The sequence below is a fragment of the Phacochoerus africanus genome, chromosome 4 (assembly GCF_016906955.1).
Source record: "Phacochoerus africanus isolate WHEZ1 chromosome 4, ROS_Pafr_v1, whole genome shotgun sequence".
NCBI classification, from domain to species: domain Eukaryota; kingdom Metazoa; phylum Chordata; class Mammalia; order Artiodactyla; family Suidae; genus Phacochoerus; species Phacochoerus africanus.
Genome location: NC_062547.1, coordinates 79,652,195 through 79,667,625, shown reverse-complemented (window position 1 = coordinate 79,667,625; position 15,431 = coordinate 79,652,195). Strand labels below are relative to the sequence as shown.

The following is a 15,431-nucleotide window of genomic DNA, read 5'->3' as shown; positions in this document are numbered from 1 at the left end:
GAAAGGCATAGAAAAGTGGATAAAGAGAACAGAGCCCAGAAAATGATGATGTGCAAACTCCAGATCTTGTTCTTTCCAGATTCTCTTTGGTGTTACTGTCAGAGTAAGCTACTTACTATCTCATCCAAAAACCAAGAGGAGAAAGCAGCAACCAAGTGCTGTGCTCAGCTCTTCCCCAGGCATCGTCTGATTTGCTCATCAGAACAATCCTTCAGGGTAGGTACTATGAGTTCCTTCATGGTGGAAGCATGGGCCCACAGAGGTGAGAAGACAGGCAAGAAATTGAACCAAGCTCTCTGTTTTGTTTTGTTTTTGTCTCCAAGTTTAACACTAATTCCTAAAAAATCCTAACTTTCTTGCCTTGCCTTGTGATGAGTTGTTTTTTGTTTTTTTGTTTTTGGTCTTTTTTAGGGCAGTACCAGTGGCACATGGAAGTTTCCAGGCTGGGGGTTGAATTGGAGCTGCAGCTGTTGGCCAACACCACAGCCACAAGTATGTGGGATCTAAGCTGAGTCTGTGACCTACACCACAGCTCATGGCAACACAGGATCCCTTACCGACTGAGTGAGCCCAGGGATTGAACCTGCATCCTCATGGATGCTAGTCAGATTCATTTCCGCTGAGCCGTCGTGGGAACTTCACTATGAGTTCTTATTACCTAATATGTCTAGTAAAAATAGACCTTCTACATCCTGGCTTAACTTTCTTTTCAGATGATTGTTTTCTTTTTCTGCACTAAAGTTTTCATGCGTACAGTTATTGAATGCTTCATTAGATTTTGCTCCTATTTTAGAAAAGCTGAGTAGCAAATGTAAGGAGATTGTATTACCACAAATAAACTTGTTAACATGGAAGAGGAAATTATCAATACTGTGGAAAGCAGTGAATTTTTAGCCTTTAATCGGTAGTCATTAGACTTGAAAGCAATTGACAATAAATTCAGTCCTGAAAAAAAGTATAGAGTAGTAGAAATCTCTTTTGAAAGATTATGTCTGAAAAATAAGGTAGTTAGAGATTCTGTAACATTTTAAGCTTTTCAGGAAGCTATCCTTAACTATCTATAAACACGGAGACCTACTGTTTGTGTTTTAAACATATTTTACTGTACTGGGTGATTACCTTTTTGTGTGTGTAAATATATATGTATGTATAAACACAGAGTTCCTATACTCTTACAGAGTTCCTGTCTACCTTCATAATGAGCCTCATTAATGTTTAGTGCAGGCGGATATCTTTCTTTCCATTAATAGGAAAACTGAAAGATTATAATAAATGTAGGAGTATCCAGAAAGTTTCATTCTTGCTCAGGGGTAGGCCCACCAGGGCACAGGCTCTCAGCCCTGTGACTCCCTCTTTAGCTCCTAAAGTCTTCGTTTCAATGTCACCTTGTCAGCGAGGCCTTTCTTGAAGACTGTCTAAAATTACAAATCCTTACCCTTGTGTATCATATTCTGTATTTCTATTTAATTGCTTCTGTTTTTTTCATTTAAATACTAAGTATTTTACCTCTTTATTGTGTGGATTACCCTTCTTCCTCTGACTAAAATATAAGTTGCTCCAGGGCAGAAATGTATTCATTGCTACATCCCTTACACTTACTACTTAACACTCATGCTAGCCTTCAGTACATGCAAAGTATATATGTACAGTGCCGACTCAATAGTTATTGAATGAATGGTTTATCATATTCAGAAGATCAGTCTGGTTGCTCTGTATGTACTGTAGACTAGCATGAATGTTAAGTAGGAAGTCCAGTCAGGAGAATTATTGAAATAGACTGGTTGAATGGAAGGAGTAGCTCAATAATTAGGACAGAAGAAATATAAAAGGAGAAAAGAAAAAAAATCAGCATCCCCTCCTAGGAGGAGTGGGATCTACTGCCCTAGAACCACTCCCACCAAATACTCTACAGGCCCCTGGCCTCTGCTATGGCCAGTCCCAGTCGTAAATATTAAAGGATTTGTCTTTCCAAGACCTCTTGGTCTGGGGACTCTTGCTCAAGTCCTAATTAAGTGCCAAAATTAAATAAACCCTGTAAGTTAACTAGGCATTCTAAGACAATAAGGGAGTATGGGCCATCACTTGAAATAACTGCTTAGTAGTAAAGGAAGAGAGAGTTGTATGTTGTTTAACATGAAATAATGTAATGATAGCTAATCTAACGATCCTTAAAGCCTTATTATGGCCAAGCATACTGCTGTGTCTTGTAGGATCCTTATTTAAGGAGAGCAGAATGGCAAGGATGTGAAATGTCTTCCAATCCTGGAAGAGCTATAGTTTTTGATCCTTTGTGCTCAAGTTCCAGCCCTCAGTATACTTTACTAATTCTGATTAAAAGGCACTTAATAGTTTGACATGGAGACAGTTGTGTAATCTGGGGAAAATAAAATTTTGCTCCCCTCTCAGTTGTCTGAGGGTGGTCACACTTTTGGAGTGATAGTAAGCATCATTTCCTTGATTCTGCTTTTAGTGTGAATTCTATTAATGTTTTATTTCTATGCTTGGTACAGTGTTGGTATTTTGGTTTTTGAGTCAGGTTTGATGTTGGATATTGGATATTTGGATGTTGGATATCAAATTCTTTGAAGCATCTATCAGGTTGCTCATACTCCCTTTTCCCCATGACCTATTAATAATAGTACTAGATTTATGATAGCATTCTGGGATTCCTTTGTTCGTATATTTAAGTAATATTTCAGGAACTGCTTAGGAGTACTGTAATTACTGAATCTCTCATGTTTAAAAAAGTGCTTTGGTTTTTGCTGTCCATAGAGTACTGATTGCCCTCATGGAATTCTTGACTCACATCACCCTTTCCTCAATCCTTTGTAGGCTTGACTCCATTGTCATTTGGCAACCCTTGTTCCTACTGAGATCACTTAGGCCAGTTTTTTAAAAAATTGTAGCAGTCAATTTTTTTCTTTTTACGAAGAAGCAGATCTTGGAATTAATATTTTTATTTTTTTTTAATTTTTTTATTTTTTGTCTTTTTGCCATTTCTTGGGCTGCTCCTGCGGCATATGGAGGGTCCCAGGCTAGGGGTCTAATCGGGGCTGTAGCTGCCAGCCTACACCAGAGCCACAGCAATGTGGGATCCGAGCCGCATCTGCGACCCACACCACAGCTCACGGCAACGCCGGATCGTTAACCCACTGAGCAAGGGCAGGGACCGAACCCGCGACCTCATGGTTCCTAGTCGGATTCGTTAACCACTGCGCCACGACAGGAACTCCTTATTTGTATTTTTTTAAGTTATAGTTGATTTGCAAATGTTGTGCCTGTTTCTGCTGACAACAAAGTGATCCAGTCATACATATATGTGTACATTCTTTTTCTCATACTATCTTCCATTATGGTCTGCCCCAATAGACTGGATATAATTCCCTGTGCTGTACTGTAGGGCCTCATTGCTTATCCATTCTAAATGTAATAGTTTCCATCTATTAACCCCAAACTCCCATATCATCCCACTCCCTCCACCTTTCCCGTTCTAGTCTGTTCTTTGTGAGTCTGTTTCTGTTTTGTAGATAGGTTCATTTGTGCCATATTTTAGATTCCACATACATATAAATGATATCATAGTATTTGTCTTTCTCTTTCTGACTTGCTTCACTTAGTATGAGAGTCTAGTTGCATCCATGTTGCTGCAAATGGCATTTTTTTTAAAGCCGCATCTGCGACATGTGGATATTTGTGGCTAGAGATCCGAGCTGTGTCTGCAACCTACACCACAGCTTGTGGCAATGTGGGATCCTTAACCCACTGAGGTAGCCCAGGGATTGAATCCATGTCCTCTTGGAAAAACTTTGTTATTCTTTATGGATGAATAATATTCCACTGTATATATGTAACTTACTTTCCTAATCCATTCATCTGTTGGTGGACGTATAAGTTGCTTCCATGTCTTGTCTCTTGTGAATAGTTAGCCTGTGAACATTAGGGTGCATGCATCTTCTTGACTTAAAATTTTGTCCTGATACATGCTCAGGAGTGAGATTGCTGGATCATGGTAGTTCTATATTGAGTATCGAGGAACTTCCGTATGGTTTTCTGTAGTGGTTGTACCAGCTTACTTGTTATTTGTAGACTTAATGATGAATTGTATTAATGATGGCCTTTCTGCCCAGTGCGAGGTGGTACTTCATTGAAGTTTTGAATTGCATTTCTCTAATAACTAGTAATGTTGGGCATCTTTTCATGTACCTGCTGGCCACCCAAATGTCTTTGGAGAAATATCTATTTAACTCTTCTGCCCATTTATCAATTGGGCTGTTTCTTTTCTTTTTTTTTTTTTGTCTTTTTGCTATTTCTTGAGCCGCTCCCGTCGGCATATGAAGGTTCCCAGGCTAGGGGTCCAATCGGAGCTGTAGCCACCAGCCTATGCCAGAGCCACAGCAACGTGGGATCCGAGCCACATCTGCGACCTACACCACAGCTCACGGCAACGCCGGATCATTAACCCACTGAGCAAGGGCAGGGACCGAACCTGCAACCTCATGGTTCCTAGTCAGATTCGTTAACCACTGCGCCACAACGGGAACTCCGGGCTGTTTCTTTTTGTTGTTGAGTTGTATGAATTTGTGTGTTTTGGAGGGTATATCATTTGCAACTATTTTCTCCAATTGCACAGGTTGTCTTACTTTTTTTTAATAGTTTCCAAAAGCTCGCAAGTTTAACTAGGTCTCATTTGTTGATTTTTGTTTTTCTTTCTGTTGCCCAGGGAGACTAATCTAAGAAAACATTTATATGGTTGATGTTAGAAAATGTTTTGCATATGTTCTCTTCAAAGAACCATCTCTTGGTCCCCTTGTCCCCCCACCTCCCCCACCCCTGCACCTGCAGCAAATGGGAGTTCCCAGGCCAGGGGTTGAATCAAAGCTGCAGCTGTTGGCCTTAACCACAGCCATTGGAATGTGGGATTCAAGCCCCATCTGTGACTTGCAGCAAGGCTGGATCCTTAACCCCACAGAATGAGACTATGTATCAAACCTGAATCTTCAGGGACACCATGTTCCTGGGTTCTTAATCTGCTTGCTCTACCACAATGGGAACTCCATCCCTTGCTTTTATTGATCTTTTTTTTTCCTATTGTTTTTTAAATCTCTATTAGATTTCCTGTCCAAGCTGTATGATTTCCTTCCTTCTGCTGACTTTAGGTTTTTTTTTTTTTTTTGGCTTTTTATCTTTTTGTCTTTTTGCCTTTTCTGGGGCTGCTTCCGCAGCATATTGGAGGTTCCCAGGCTAGGGGTCTAATCAGAGCTACAGCTGCTTTAAACTTTATCTAAATGGACTCTTAACTCTATGTATTTTTCTGTGACTTTGCTTGAATTTATTCGTATTGATAATGTATGGCTTTAGTTAATTAATGTTCACTTAGGCAGTTCAAGTTTCTGTAACAATACCATAGACCTAATGACTTAATCATCAGACATTTATTTCTCATACTTTTAGAGGCTGTAATTCTGAGATCAGGGAGTCAGCAGGGTTTTGGTTTGTTTGTTGGTTGGTTGGTTTGTTTGTTTTGGCTGCACTCGCAGCATATGGATGTTTCTGGGCTAGGAATTGAATCTATTTTGTAGCTGCACCCCATGTTGTGCCTGTGGCAACTTCAGATCCTTTAACCCACTTCAACAGTCCAGGAATTGAACCTGAGCTGCTACAGTTGGAGTCTTAACCTACTGCACCATGGTGGAAACTACAGCATGGTTGGGTTTTGGTAAGGATCCACCTCCTGGTTCATAGGATAGAGATAGTTCTCTTGTGTGTACTATGTTTTTTTTTTTTTAAATTTTTTTCTTTTATTAAAGTTTAGTTGATTTGTAATGGCGTGCCACTTCTTGTTGGAACACTAATCCCATCATGACGGCTTTACCCTCATGACTTAATGACCCAGAGACACTTGTTCATTTTGTCTCATTTGGGTATTAGGCTTTACCATATGAATTTGGGGGAAGACACAGACATGAAATCTATAGTATTTATTATTTTCATTTCTGTTGTATAAATATTTGTCAATTTAGTTATCAATTCTATTGTTGAACATTTGGGTTGTTTCCAGTTTTTTGCTGTTTTACACAATGCTACTTTTAAAGTTATGAATCATGGAGAACTCTTTAAAGATAATTTTCCTAAGTGTATGTACCTTCTAGTGGATTTGCTAAATCATAGTCTGTGTCCCTGTTCAACCTTACTAGTTAATACTAAACTGATTTTCAAATATTTGAACCAAATTACACTCCTACCATCAGTATGTGAAAGTTTCCACTACTCTACATCTCTTTAAAATCTGAAGCTGTCAGTCTGAATTTTTGAATATTGTTGTTCAAGTGGATGTGCTGGTAGTATCACTTTTGGGGCTTTACTTTGCCTCATGGTTACTACTGGATTGGCATCTTTGCTTATGTTTATTCACTATTTGTGTTATCTTTTTTTTTTTTTTGTCTTTTTGCCATTTCTTGGGCTGCTCCCGCAGCATATGGAGGTTCCCAGGCTAGGGGCGAATCGGAGCTGTAGCTGCCAGCCTATGCCAGAGCCACAGCAACGTGGAATCCGAGCCGGGTCTGCAACCTACACCACAGCTCATGGCAACGCCGGATTGTTAACCCACTGAGCAAGGGCAGGGATCGAACCCGCAACCTCATGGTTTCTAGTCAGATTCGTTAACCACTGCGCCACGTCGGGAACTCCTCTTTTTTTTTTTTCAACGCTTTAGGACCGCACCCACGACATGTGGAGGTTTCCTGGCTATGTGTCTAATTGGAGCTACAGCTACCAGCCTACACCACAGCCACAGCAACGCCAGATCCTTAACCCACTGAGCAATGCCAGGGATCGAACCTGCAACCTCATGGTTCCTAGTCAGATTTGTTTCTGCTGTGCCGCAATGGGAACTCCTTGTTACCTTTTTAAAAGTGCCTTTTCAAGCCTTTGCCCATTTTTCTGGTGGGCTTAGTGTTCCGTGTCCAAGTCCTAGAGTCCTTTTTGGGTCATGTGTTGTAAAATCTTGTGTGTAACTTTTTTTAAAACTTTTTAAATGTCTTTTGATGATTGAAAGCATTTATTGTAACAATATCTATTCTTCCATTTGGTTTTTATGCCCCCACCCCCACCCCCGTTTTTGTCATTTTTTTTCTTTTTAGGGCTGCACCTGTGGCATTTGAAAGTTCTGGGCTAATGGTTGAATTGAAGCTGTAGCTGCTGGCTTATGCCACAGCCTCGGCACACTGGATCCATAACCCACTGAACCCGAATCTTCATGGACACCGTGTCAGGTCGTTAACCTGCTGATCCTCAACGGGAACTCCTGTTTTTAAATTTTCTTAAACTTTGGAGTTCCCGCCATGGCGCAGCAGAAACGAATCTGACTAGGAACCATGAGATTGCGGGTTCGATCCCTGGCCTCGGTCAGTGGGTTAAAGATCCAGCATTGCCGTGAGCTGTGGCATAGGCTGGCAGCTGTAGCTCCGATTGGACCTCTAGCCTGGGAACCTCCACGTTCCCTAAAAACAGACAAAAGACAAAAAAAATTTTTTTTCTTAAACTTCTACATAGTTTCCAAATTTGCTGTTTTCTGTGTATCATTTATCTTTGAATAGTTGTCTGTCTGGACTTCTTATTTGTCTAAGTGTGAGAGACCTCTAGCCTGGGAACCTCCACGTGCCCTAAAAACAGACAAAAGACAAAAAAAATTTTTTTTCTTAAACTTCTACATAGTTTCCAAATTTGCTGTTTTCTGTGTATCATTTATCTTTGAATAGTTGTCTGTCTGGACTTCTTATTTGTCTAAGTGTGAATAAGTCTCCCATGACCCTTGTGTTGTTTACTAGGTAGCACTCAGAATGTTTTCAAAGTTGGATAGCTGGATATGATATAGTGAGGTGGGGCAGCCTTCAGTTCATGTGTTGCCCCTTGGTTTTTGTCTTTTTAGGGCTACACCCTTGGCATATGAAGTTCCTAGGTTAATGGTTGAATCAGAGCTGCAGCTGCCAGTCAAGGCCACAGCCACACCAGAACCAGGCCACATTTGCGATCTCTCCTGCATCATGCCACAACACTGGACCCTTAACCCACTGAGCAAGGCCCAGGGATCGCGAATCCGCATCCTCATGGATGTTAGTTGGGTTCTTAACCCTCTGAGCCACAATGAGAACTCCTGGGGTGGGTGGGTGGGAGTGTGTGTGTGTGTGTGTGTGTGTGTGTGTGTGTGTGTGTGTGTTGGGGGGGGTGGTTTAGAACTGGAGCCTCCTTCCTTGGCTTTTCACTTTTTCTCTTACGTAAGCAGGTCAAGTTGAAAAGAGGAGGTCCAGTTCTTCCATATCCTTTGTTTTGAAGTAAAGGTATCTGTGGCATTTGTTATGTTGGTTCAGTGTTGATCTCTGTTGTAATTATGATCAAGCTAACAAACTGATTCTCAGATTGTAGTTTGCCTCTGCCTTTTATAACCTCCATGCTGTTTTGTCTGGGTTAAAAATTGGAATCTGAGAAAATAATTTAAGTGGCTATAAGATCTTTCTTCCAGCCCCATCTCAAGTAGTTTAACAGATTCTCCCCTACTTTCCCTACTACCAGTTCTTATATTTAAGGAATGGATATTTAGGAAAGGGTAGGGCCTCTTATGATTCTTAAATAAAAGAATGAGAAAATTACATGCCCCTTAAAGTTGGGGGGCAGAAGTAAGCTTTTGGATGTGCTGTTTTCATTAAGGGGTTAAGTTTCAAATATGTTCTGGTATTTTGTGTTCCAGACAAGTATATTCCTTCCCTAAGGGTACTTTATATACATTATTTTACTTAATCCTTATCAGATTATTTTTATCCTCATTTTATATCTGTGACAACGTAGAGCTGAAAAACAGCTACTTAAGATGTTAAGTGTTAATAGCCAGTGTTTAAACCCAAGTTTGTCTGACTCCTGGTTAGACAATCTTTTCACAGTGTCACACTGTGAGTTTTATGAAGATTTAGTGTCAGAATTACAGGCAGCACTGCAGGAGGCAGAGAACTGCTGGTAGGAATTGCAGATAAATATGTTAGGGCTTTTTGATCCGCCTCTCCCAGTCCCAGCTTGTCTGTACACGTTTCCTTATTTCCATCTTCATTTTTTAGCCTTGTCCACTTGCCTGTGATTTCAGTGTACATTCCCCCTGCCCAGGCTGTTTCCTTTTTGCTTACCCTTATTTCTATTATTTATGGACCAGTCAGTGTCCTGTCCTTCCCTTCCAGTTCTCTTCCTAATTGTATGGACACCTTTAAAAGCTCTCAAGTGTGCCCTATAAGTTATTATCGGTTTTATTCTTTCATTCCCACTGTACACTTTTCAGTTCCCCAGCACAGAAACCAATGTGCATTTGAATTTTTTATTTTTTTCAGACTGGGAGACAAGACTTGAAACCAAAGAATCAACTACAAAGCCCAACATTACTGAAGATTTATCTTATGTGGTAATAATGGAAAGGGAAGGTCTCTGGCATTCTTCTTTAGGGGAAACCTGGGAACCTGATAGTTGGTTAGAGGGGCAACAGGAAAACCAAGATAGATATCTGGGCCAAGAGCAAGTTACCCATAAGGAAACTCTCAATGAAAAAGGGACTTATGGAGGTAATGAATTTGAAAGATGTTCCAATCAGGGTTCATTCATTGATACACAAGAAACTATGGAGGAAAGTTCTAACGATTGGGATTCAGATGAAGTAGACACTAAAGAAAACCCTGAATTAATTGAAGCTCGAAAAATGTTTACAATAAAGAAAATCTATTTATGTAATGAGTGTGGGAAAACCTTCACCCGGAATTCATCCCTTCTTAAGCACCAGAGGATTCACACAGGAGAGAAACACTATAAGTGTAATGCGTGTGGGGAGTACTTCCTTGAACTCTCCTCCCTTACTGTACATCAAAGAATTCATACTGGAGAGAAACCCTACAAATGTAACGATTGTGGGAAAACCTTCACTCAGAGCATGAACCTTACTGTTCATCAAAGAATTCATACTGGAGAGAGACCATTTCAGTGTAAAGAGTGTGGAAAGGCTTTCCACAAAAATTCAGCCCTTAGTCAACATGAAAGGATTCATACTGGAGAGAAACCCTACAAATGTAATGATTGTGGTAGGGCTTTTACCCAAAGTATGAATCTCATAGTGCATCAAAGAACTCACACAGGAGAAAAACCTTATGAATGTAATGAATGTGGAAAAGCATTCAGTCAAAGTATGCACCTTGTTGTACATCAGAGAACTCATACTGGAGAAAAGCCCTATGAGTGTAGTGAATGTGGGAAAGCGTTTAGTAAGAGCTCAGCTCTTACCCTGCATAAGCGACATCATACAGGAGAAAAGCCCTACAACTGTAACAAATGTGGGAAATCCTTTAGCCAAAGTACGTACCTTATAGTGCATCAGAGACTTCATTCTGGAATAAAACCTTATGAATGTAATGAGTGTGGGAAAACTTTCAGTAAGAATTCATCTCTTACCCAGCATCGGAGAATTCATACTGGAGAGAAACCTTATGAATGTGTGATATGTGGAAAACACTTCACTGCGCGGTCATCTCTTAATGTCCATCTGGTTATTCATACTGGAGAGAAGCCTTATCAATGTGGTGTATGTGGAAAGGCCTTCAGCCAGAGCGGATACCTTATTGAGCATCAAAGAATTCATACTGGTGAGAAGCCCTATGAATGCGATCAGTGTGGAAGAGCCTTCATTAAGAATTCATCCCTTACAGTGCATCAGAGAATTCATACAGGAGAGAAACCCTATCTGTGTAATGAATGTGGAAGAGCCTTCAGTCGGAGTACAAATCTTACACGACATCAGAAAACTCATATGTGAGGGACGCTTTTGTGATAAACTCTAAAATAATCAGATAAGTCATGTAATGTAGAAAGCTAATAGATGTAACAATTGTAGGAATCTTTTAGTTGAAGTATGATATACCATATTAGAGAATATAGACTGCAGAGAAACCACATGAAAGTGGAGAAATCTTGATTCAAGAAGTAAAATTCTTACGTTATACTAGAAGGTTTAAGTAGCTAATGGTCTAAGCAATGAGGATTCGTGCTGAAGATTTAAGTTCTGTTGTATAATACTACAGATTCTCCTTTGGACATCAGAGACTTCACGTTGGAGAGAATGTGAGTGCTTAACTGGACAGTCCAAAGAACTGATAAGTAGTCCTGATCTGCCACTATCTTGGACAGGTCACCTCTTTCACCAGTTTCCAGTGACCTTATTTGGTAAATGAGGGAGTTTTGATTTAGAAGGTTCCAAGATCCCTATTAATCCTAAAATGCTACAAACCTATAAATAAAATGAATGCTAGGAAATCCTTGATCCTTTACCATTTTATATATGTTATCTAGAGGTTCCTATTCCACAATCTGGTTTTCCCCAATGTTTTGAATCAAAATTCTCTACCTCTTCAAATTCCTTTTTTTTCTTCCATGTCCCTCCTCCACTTCTCTGCATTGTTATTTTCTCTGAAATACTCACTGGTTGCTACCAAGTGATAGAATAATTGTAGAAATCTTAATGCAATAGCATGCTGTTTTAAGTTCTCAGTAGTTGTTAAGCTAATTATTTTTTAAAAATACAACACATATAGTCTTTGAGTACAAAGGATTCAAATACATAACTTTGTATCATATTATCTATCACAGACATGAAAATCTGACATTAAAATCTTTGCAATTCACAACATAATTCAAAATAGTCAATGATTGTAGTTAAGGCAGTTTCATTTATTTTATATACATTAAGTAAGTCTTAATAAGTGATAAATATGATTAGGAATCAAAATGAATAAGATAGTCTTGTTTTCCAAGGGCTGAGCTAAGAAATTGGCATTGGGGTGGGAGAGGAAAGGAGGAGTTCAAGCAACGAGGCAGAATCTAGGTAGCATAATCAGCTAAATGTGGGTACTTTATTTGGGTAGATGGGGTGCCATAATTACAACCAGGAAAATTAGCCAGATTTGTGAGACATTGTTAAGTCTGTTCTCTAGGCATTTTATGAGTCTGGGTATTGAAGTGAAGTTTCCTGATAGGTAGTAGAATAAGTAGAACGAAAGTATTCTGGGAGTACTATCTTTATTTTTCTTTTTAAGGCTTTTTATTTCTTTTTTCTCTTTATGGCTGTACCCACAGCATATGGAAGTTCCCAGGCCAGGGGTCGAATTGGAGATGCAGCTGTCAGTCTGTGGCACAGCTATGAATGACAACATTGGATCCTTAAGCCACTGAGCCACAATCAGAACTATTCTGGGAGCTGTGTTTTAGAAACTGGGGAAACAACAGGCAAGAAAAAAAAAGAAAAAAATTAGGAAATGGTGGTGGCACAAAAGGAAGTAAAAGTTACTGGGATAGGAATTAGTTTATATTTTCAGATGCAACAGAGGGTGAAAGTAAGGTAAATAAAAATGGCTTTTGTTTTTGGTTATTGATGACTTCCAAATTTTTGTGAAGAGTAAGTTAAAGGTTGAAAAGGAGTATCTTTAGTGAGAAAGTATAGAGATTTAGGAGGATAACTTGGAGGTTGTCATTGAGAGAGGGTGTATATCAGAAGACCTTTGGGCTACAAATGATAGCCAGTGTGACAGGCTTATAGGCAAATAGGGATTTATTTTTCTCTAAACAAATCTGTAGGTGGATAGCCTTGGTTCAAAGACAAAATAATTCAATACCGTGAATGCGTCATGACTTCCATGTCACATGTCTCCCACAGCTTCAGGTAAAAACATTTGTATTCAAGGAAGGAAGAAAGGGCAGCACCAGCAACATCTGTGTTTTTATCAGAGATGGTTTCCCCAGAAGACCTTCAGAAGACTTTTTACATCTCACTCACCCACAGCTGTGTTGCTTGGAGGCCAGGAGCAAAGGAGGCTGAGAAAGGGTATTTAACTCTTCCAGCCTGAATCTTAGAGGTAGGCAAAGAATATGGGGATTGAGAAAGGTGTTGATCTAGCCAATGGGCTATCTGCCAAGGCTGCATGATTTAAGGTAGATAAATTGTGCAAGTTCTTCCCTGCATGGAAGAGTCTGAAGGTATCGAAAGGGGATTTATAACTCAAAGTGAGAAAGATTTGGGGCATAGGTAGAGGCTATTGGGATCTTTGCCAACAGAAAGCATCCTTGGGAGAGGCAGGAGTCAAGAAATGGAGGGTATCAAAGATATCTGTGGGTGGCAGTGGAGGAGGTTCCCACATGTACTAGGTGTTTGGACCTTGAGTAGTAAAGGATCTTTATAGAAAAGGCAAGCACTAAAGGGGAGCGAAACACTCAATTCACTATCCATAGAAACTCAGATTTTTAATAATGTCCTTACACAGTTTCCTCCTTTCCCTTAATATATTTTTCTGTTCCCCACCTTTTCTCAAGAGAAGTCGAGGGGTAGGAGGAGGCAGAGAGATAGGTAGAAAATAAATGAAAAAATGAAGACAGCAGGAAAGTTAAAGGCTCAAAAGGAAGGCAGAGGACAAGGGGAAGAGGAAGAATAAGGTGTACTTACTGAAGCCTAAGATGGGTGCAGAAACTCAGAATTGTTAAAATATACTAAACCTTGAAGCAGCAGGATAAGTGGGTCAGAAAAATGAAGGTTTCACTACATTTTCAGGAGTGGTTTTTTTTTTTTTTTTTTTTTTTTGAAGCTTCAGGCCCTTGTTACCAGTTCACAGCCATCCTTGGCAATAAGAAAGGACAGACTACCTTTCCTTAGCAGGGGCAGGAGTCCTGGAGACCTTGGGCAAGGCACATTACTGTCTCAGTTTTCTTAATATTGCAAACTTCATAGCTTTGTATTACATTAAATACTATTGTAAACTGCTTGTAAAAGCACCCAACATATATTTAATGCTCAGTAAATACTGTCCCCATAGCTGAAAATAGAGCAATTATCCAAGCTCCTGAGCATGGCATCAGAACCTGTAATTATTATTTTAGAATCTTTAGGCTTTCAAAACAAATCCCTTTTTGGAAGGTTATAAAAAAGTAGAAGGCTCTTTCTCCCACACCCCACTGTTGTAATAGCCTCTCAGGTGGGTTCCCTGTATTCCCTCTAGCCCCACCACAGCCTGCTCTCTCCATAACTGAATAGTGAATTCTGTCAAAATTTTTGGCTGTGCCACACTGGGGCAAACCCCTTCAATGGTTTACCATCACACAGTGAATCTACACTTTCTGGGATTGCCTTCCAGTCTCTTTCCCACTCCCTTATTCACTATGTTTTCTGTCTTGGCCTTGCTAAGGCGTAATCTCACCAAACATATTTCTGGTCAGCGTTTTTTGGTTTGTTTTGGTTTTTTAAAGGGCTGCACTGGGGTCTATGGAAGTTCCTGGGCTAGTAGTCAAATGGGAGCTACAGTTGCCGGACTATACCACAGCTGCAGCAACAGAAGATACAAGCCAAGTCTGCAACCTGCACCACAGCTCATGGCAACTCTGGATTACTGACCTACTGAGCATTAGGCCGGGAATTGAACCTGCATCCTCAAGGATACTAGTTTTTGCTGTGCCACAATGGGAACTCCAAACATTGTTATTTTCCCAGCTATTCACATGGTTTCCTCCCTCTTCATTAAAATCTCTTCAAACATTACCTCTTCAAAGAGAACTCAAGATGCTCCTGCAAGTAAATCACCTCACCCTGTCACACTCTCTTAATGCACCCTCACTGTCATCATTAATAGTTTTTCTACCACCTGTAATAGAATTTAACCTTCATACCAGCAAGGTAACTGGGCTGTTTTTACAGCCTTTAGAACAGTAACTGACATAAGTGCTCCAAAAGTGTCTATAGAATGACACTTCTGATAGAATTTATCTTCAATAAAACAGAAAATGTCATGGTGTCACAAAAATAGTCATTGATGATGTTGAGTAAAAAGTGGCCAACAGTTAAATGTAACTGGTAAGTCTCAGGTTCCCATTCTGGGTCCCCATGCCCACAAACCATTCTGAGCTCCGTGAAAGTATTCACAGGCAGCTAAACATCCCCAGTTTGATATTTCTATACTTTAACCTCATCCTTACCCACCCCGCAAAATATTGTCCACAAAAATAAATACCTGTTCTCTAGATACCACCCAGTTTTACAAAGGCACCCTCAGTATCCAGGCTTCTTTCTGATTTAGTCACCGAGAACCAAGTTTATATTGATATTTTTGTTTTTTGTCTTTTTGCTATTTCTTGGGCCGCTCCCGCGGCATATGGAGATTCCCAGGCTAGGGGTCCAGTTGGAGCTGTAGCCACCGGCCTACACCAGAGCCACAGCAACACCGGATCGTTAACCCACTAAGCAAGGGCAGGGACCAAACCCGCAATCTCATGGTTCCTAGTCGGATTCGTTAATCACTGCGCCATGACGGGAACTCCTATCTTGATGTTTTTGCACTGGGTCCTGCGTCCCATGGCCTGTTACAGGGGAAAAAGTT

General features: G+C 40.2%; 1 protein-coding gene across 4 annotated transcripts in view; it reads left to right on the top strand.

Moving 5' to 3' along the window:
• Nucleotides 1-11,336, top strand: part of ZFP2 (ZFP2 zinc finger protein) — a 29,481-nt gene extending 18,145 nt beyond the window's left edge. For all 4 annotated transcript variants that reach the window (XM_047777924.1, XM_047777923.1, XM_047777922.1 and 1 more), the window contains exons 4-5: nt 80-216; nt 9,369-11,336. In XM_047777924.1, coding sequence (XP_047633880.1) covers nt 9,446-10,834 — 1,389 coding nt within the window. In that variant the 5' untranslated portion in view covers nt 80-216; nt 9,369-9,445 and the 3' untranslated portion in view covers nt 10,835-11,336. The remainder of the gene's footprint in view (nt 1-79; nt 217-9,368) is intronic.
• The last annotated feature ends 4,095 nt before the right edge of the window (nt 11,337-15,431 follow it).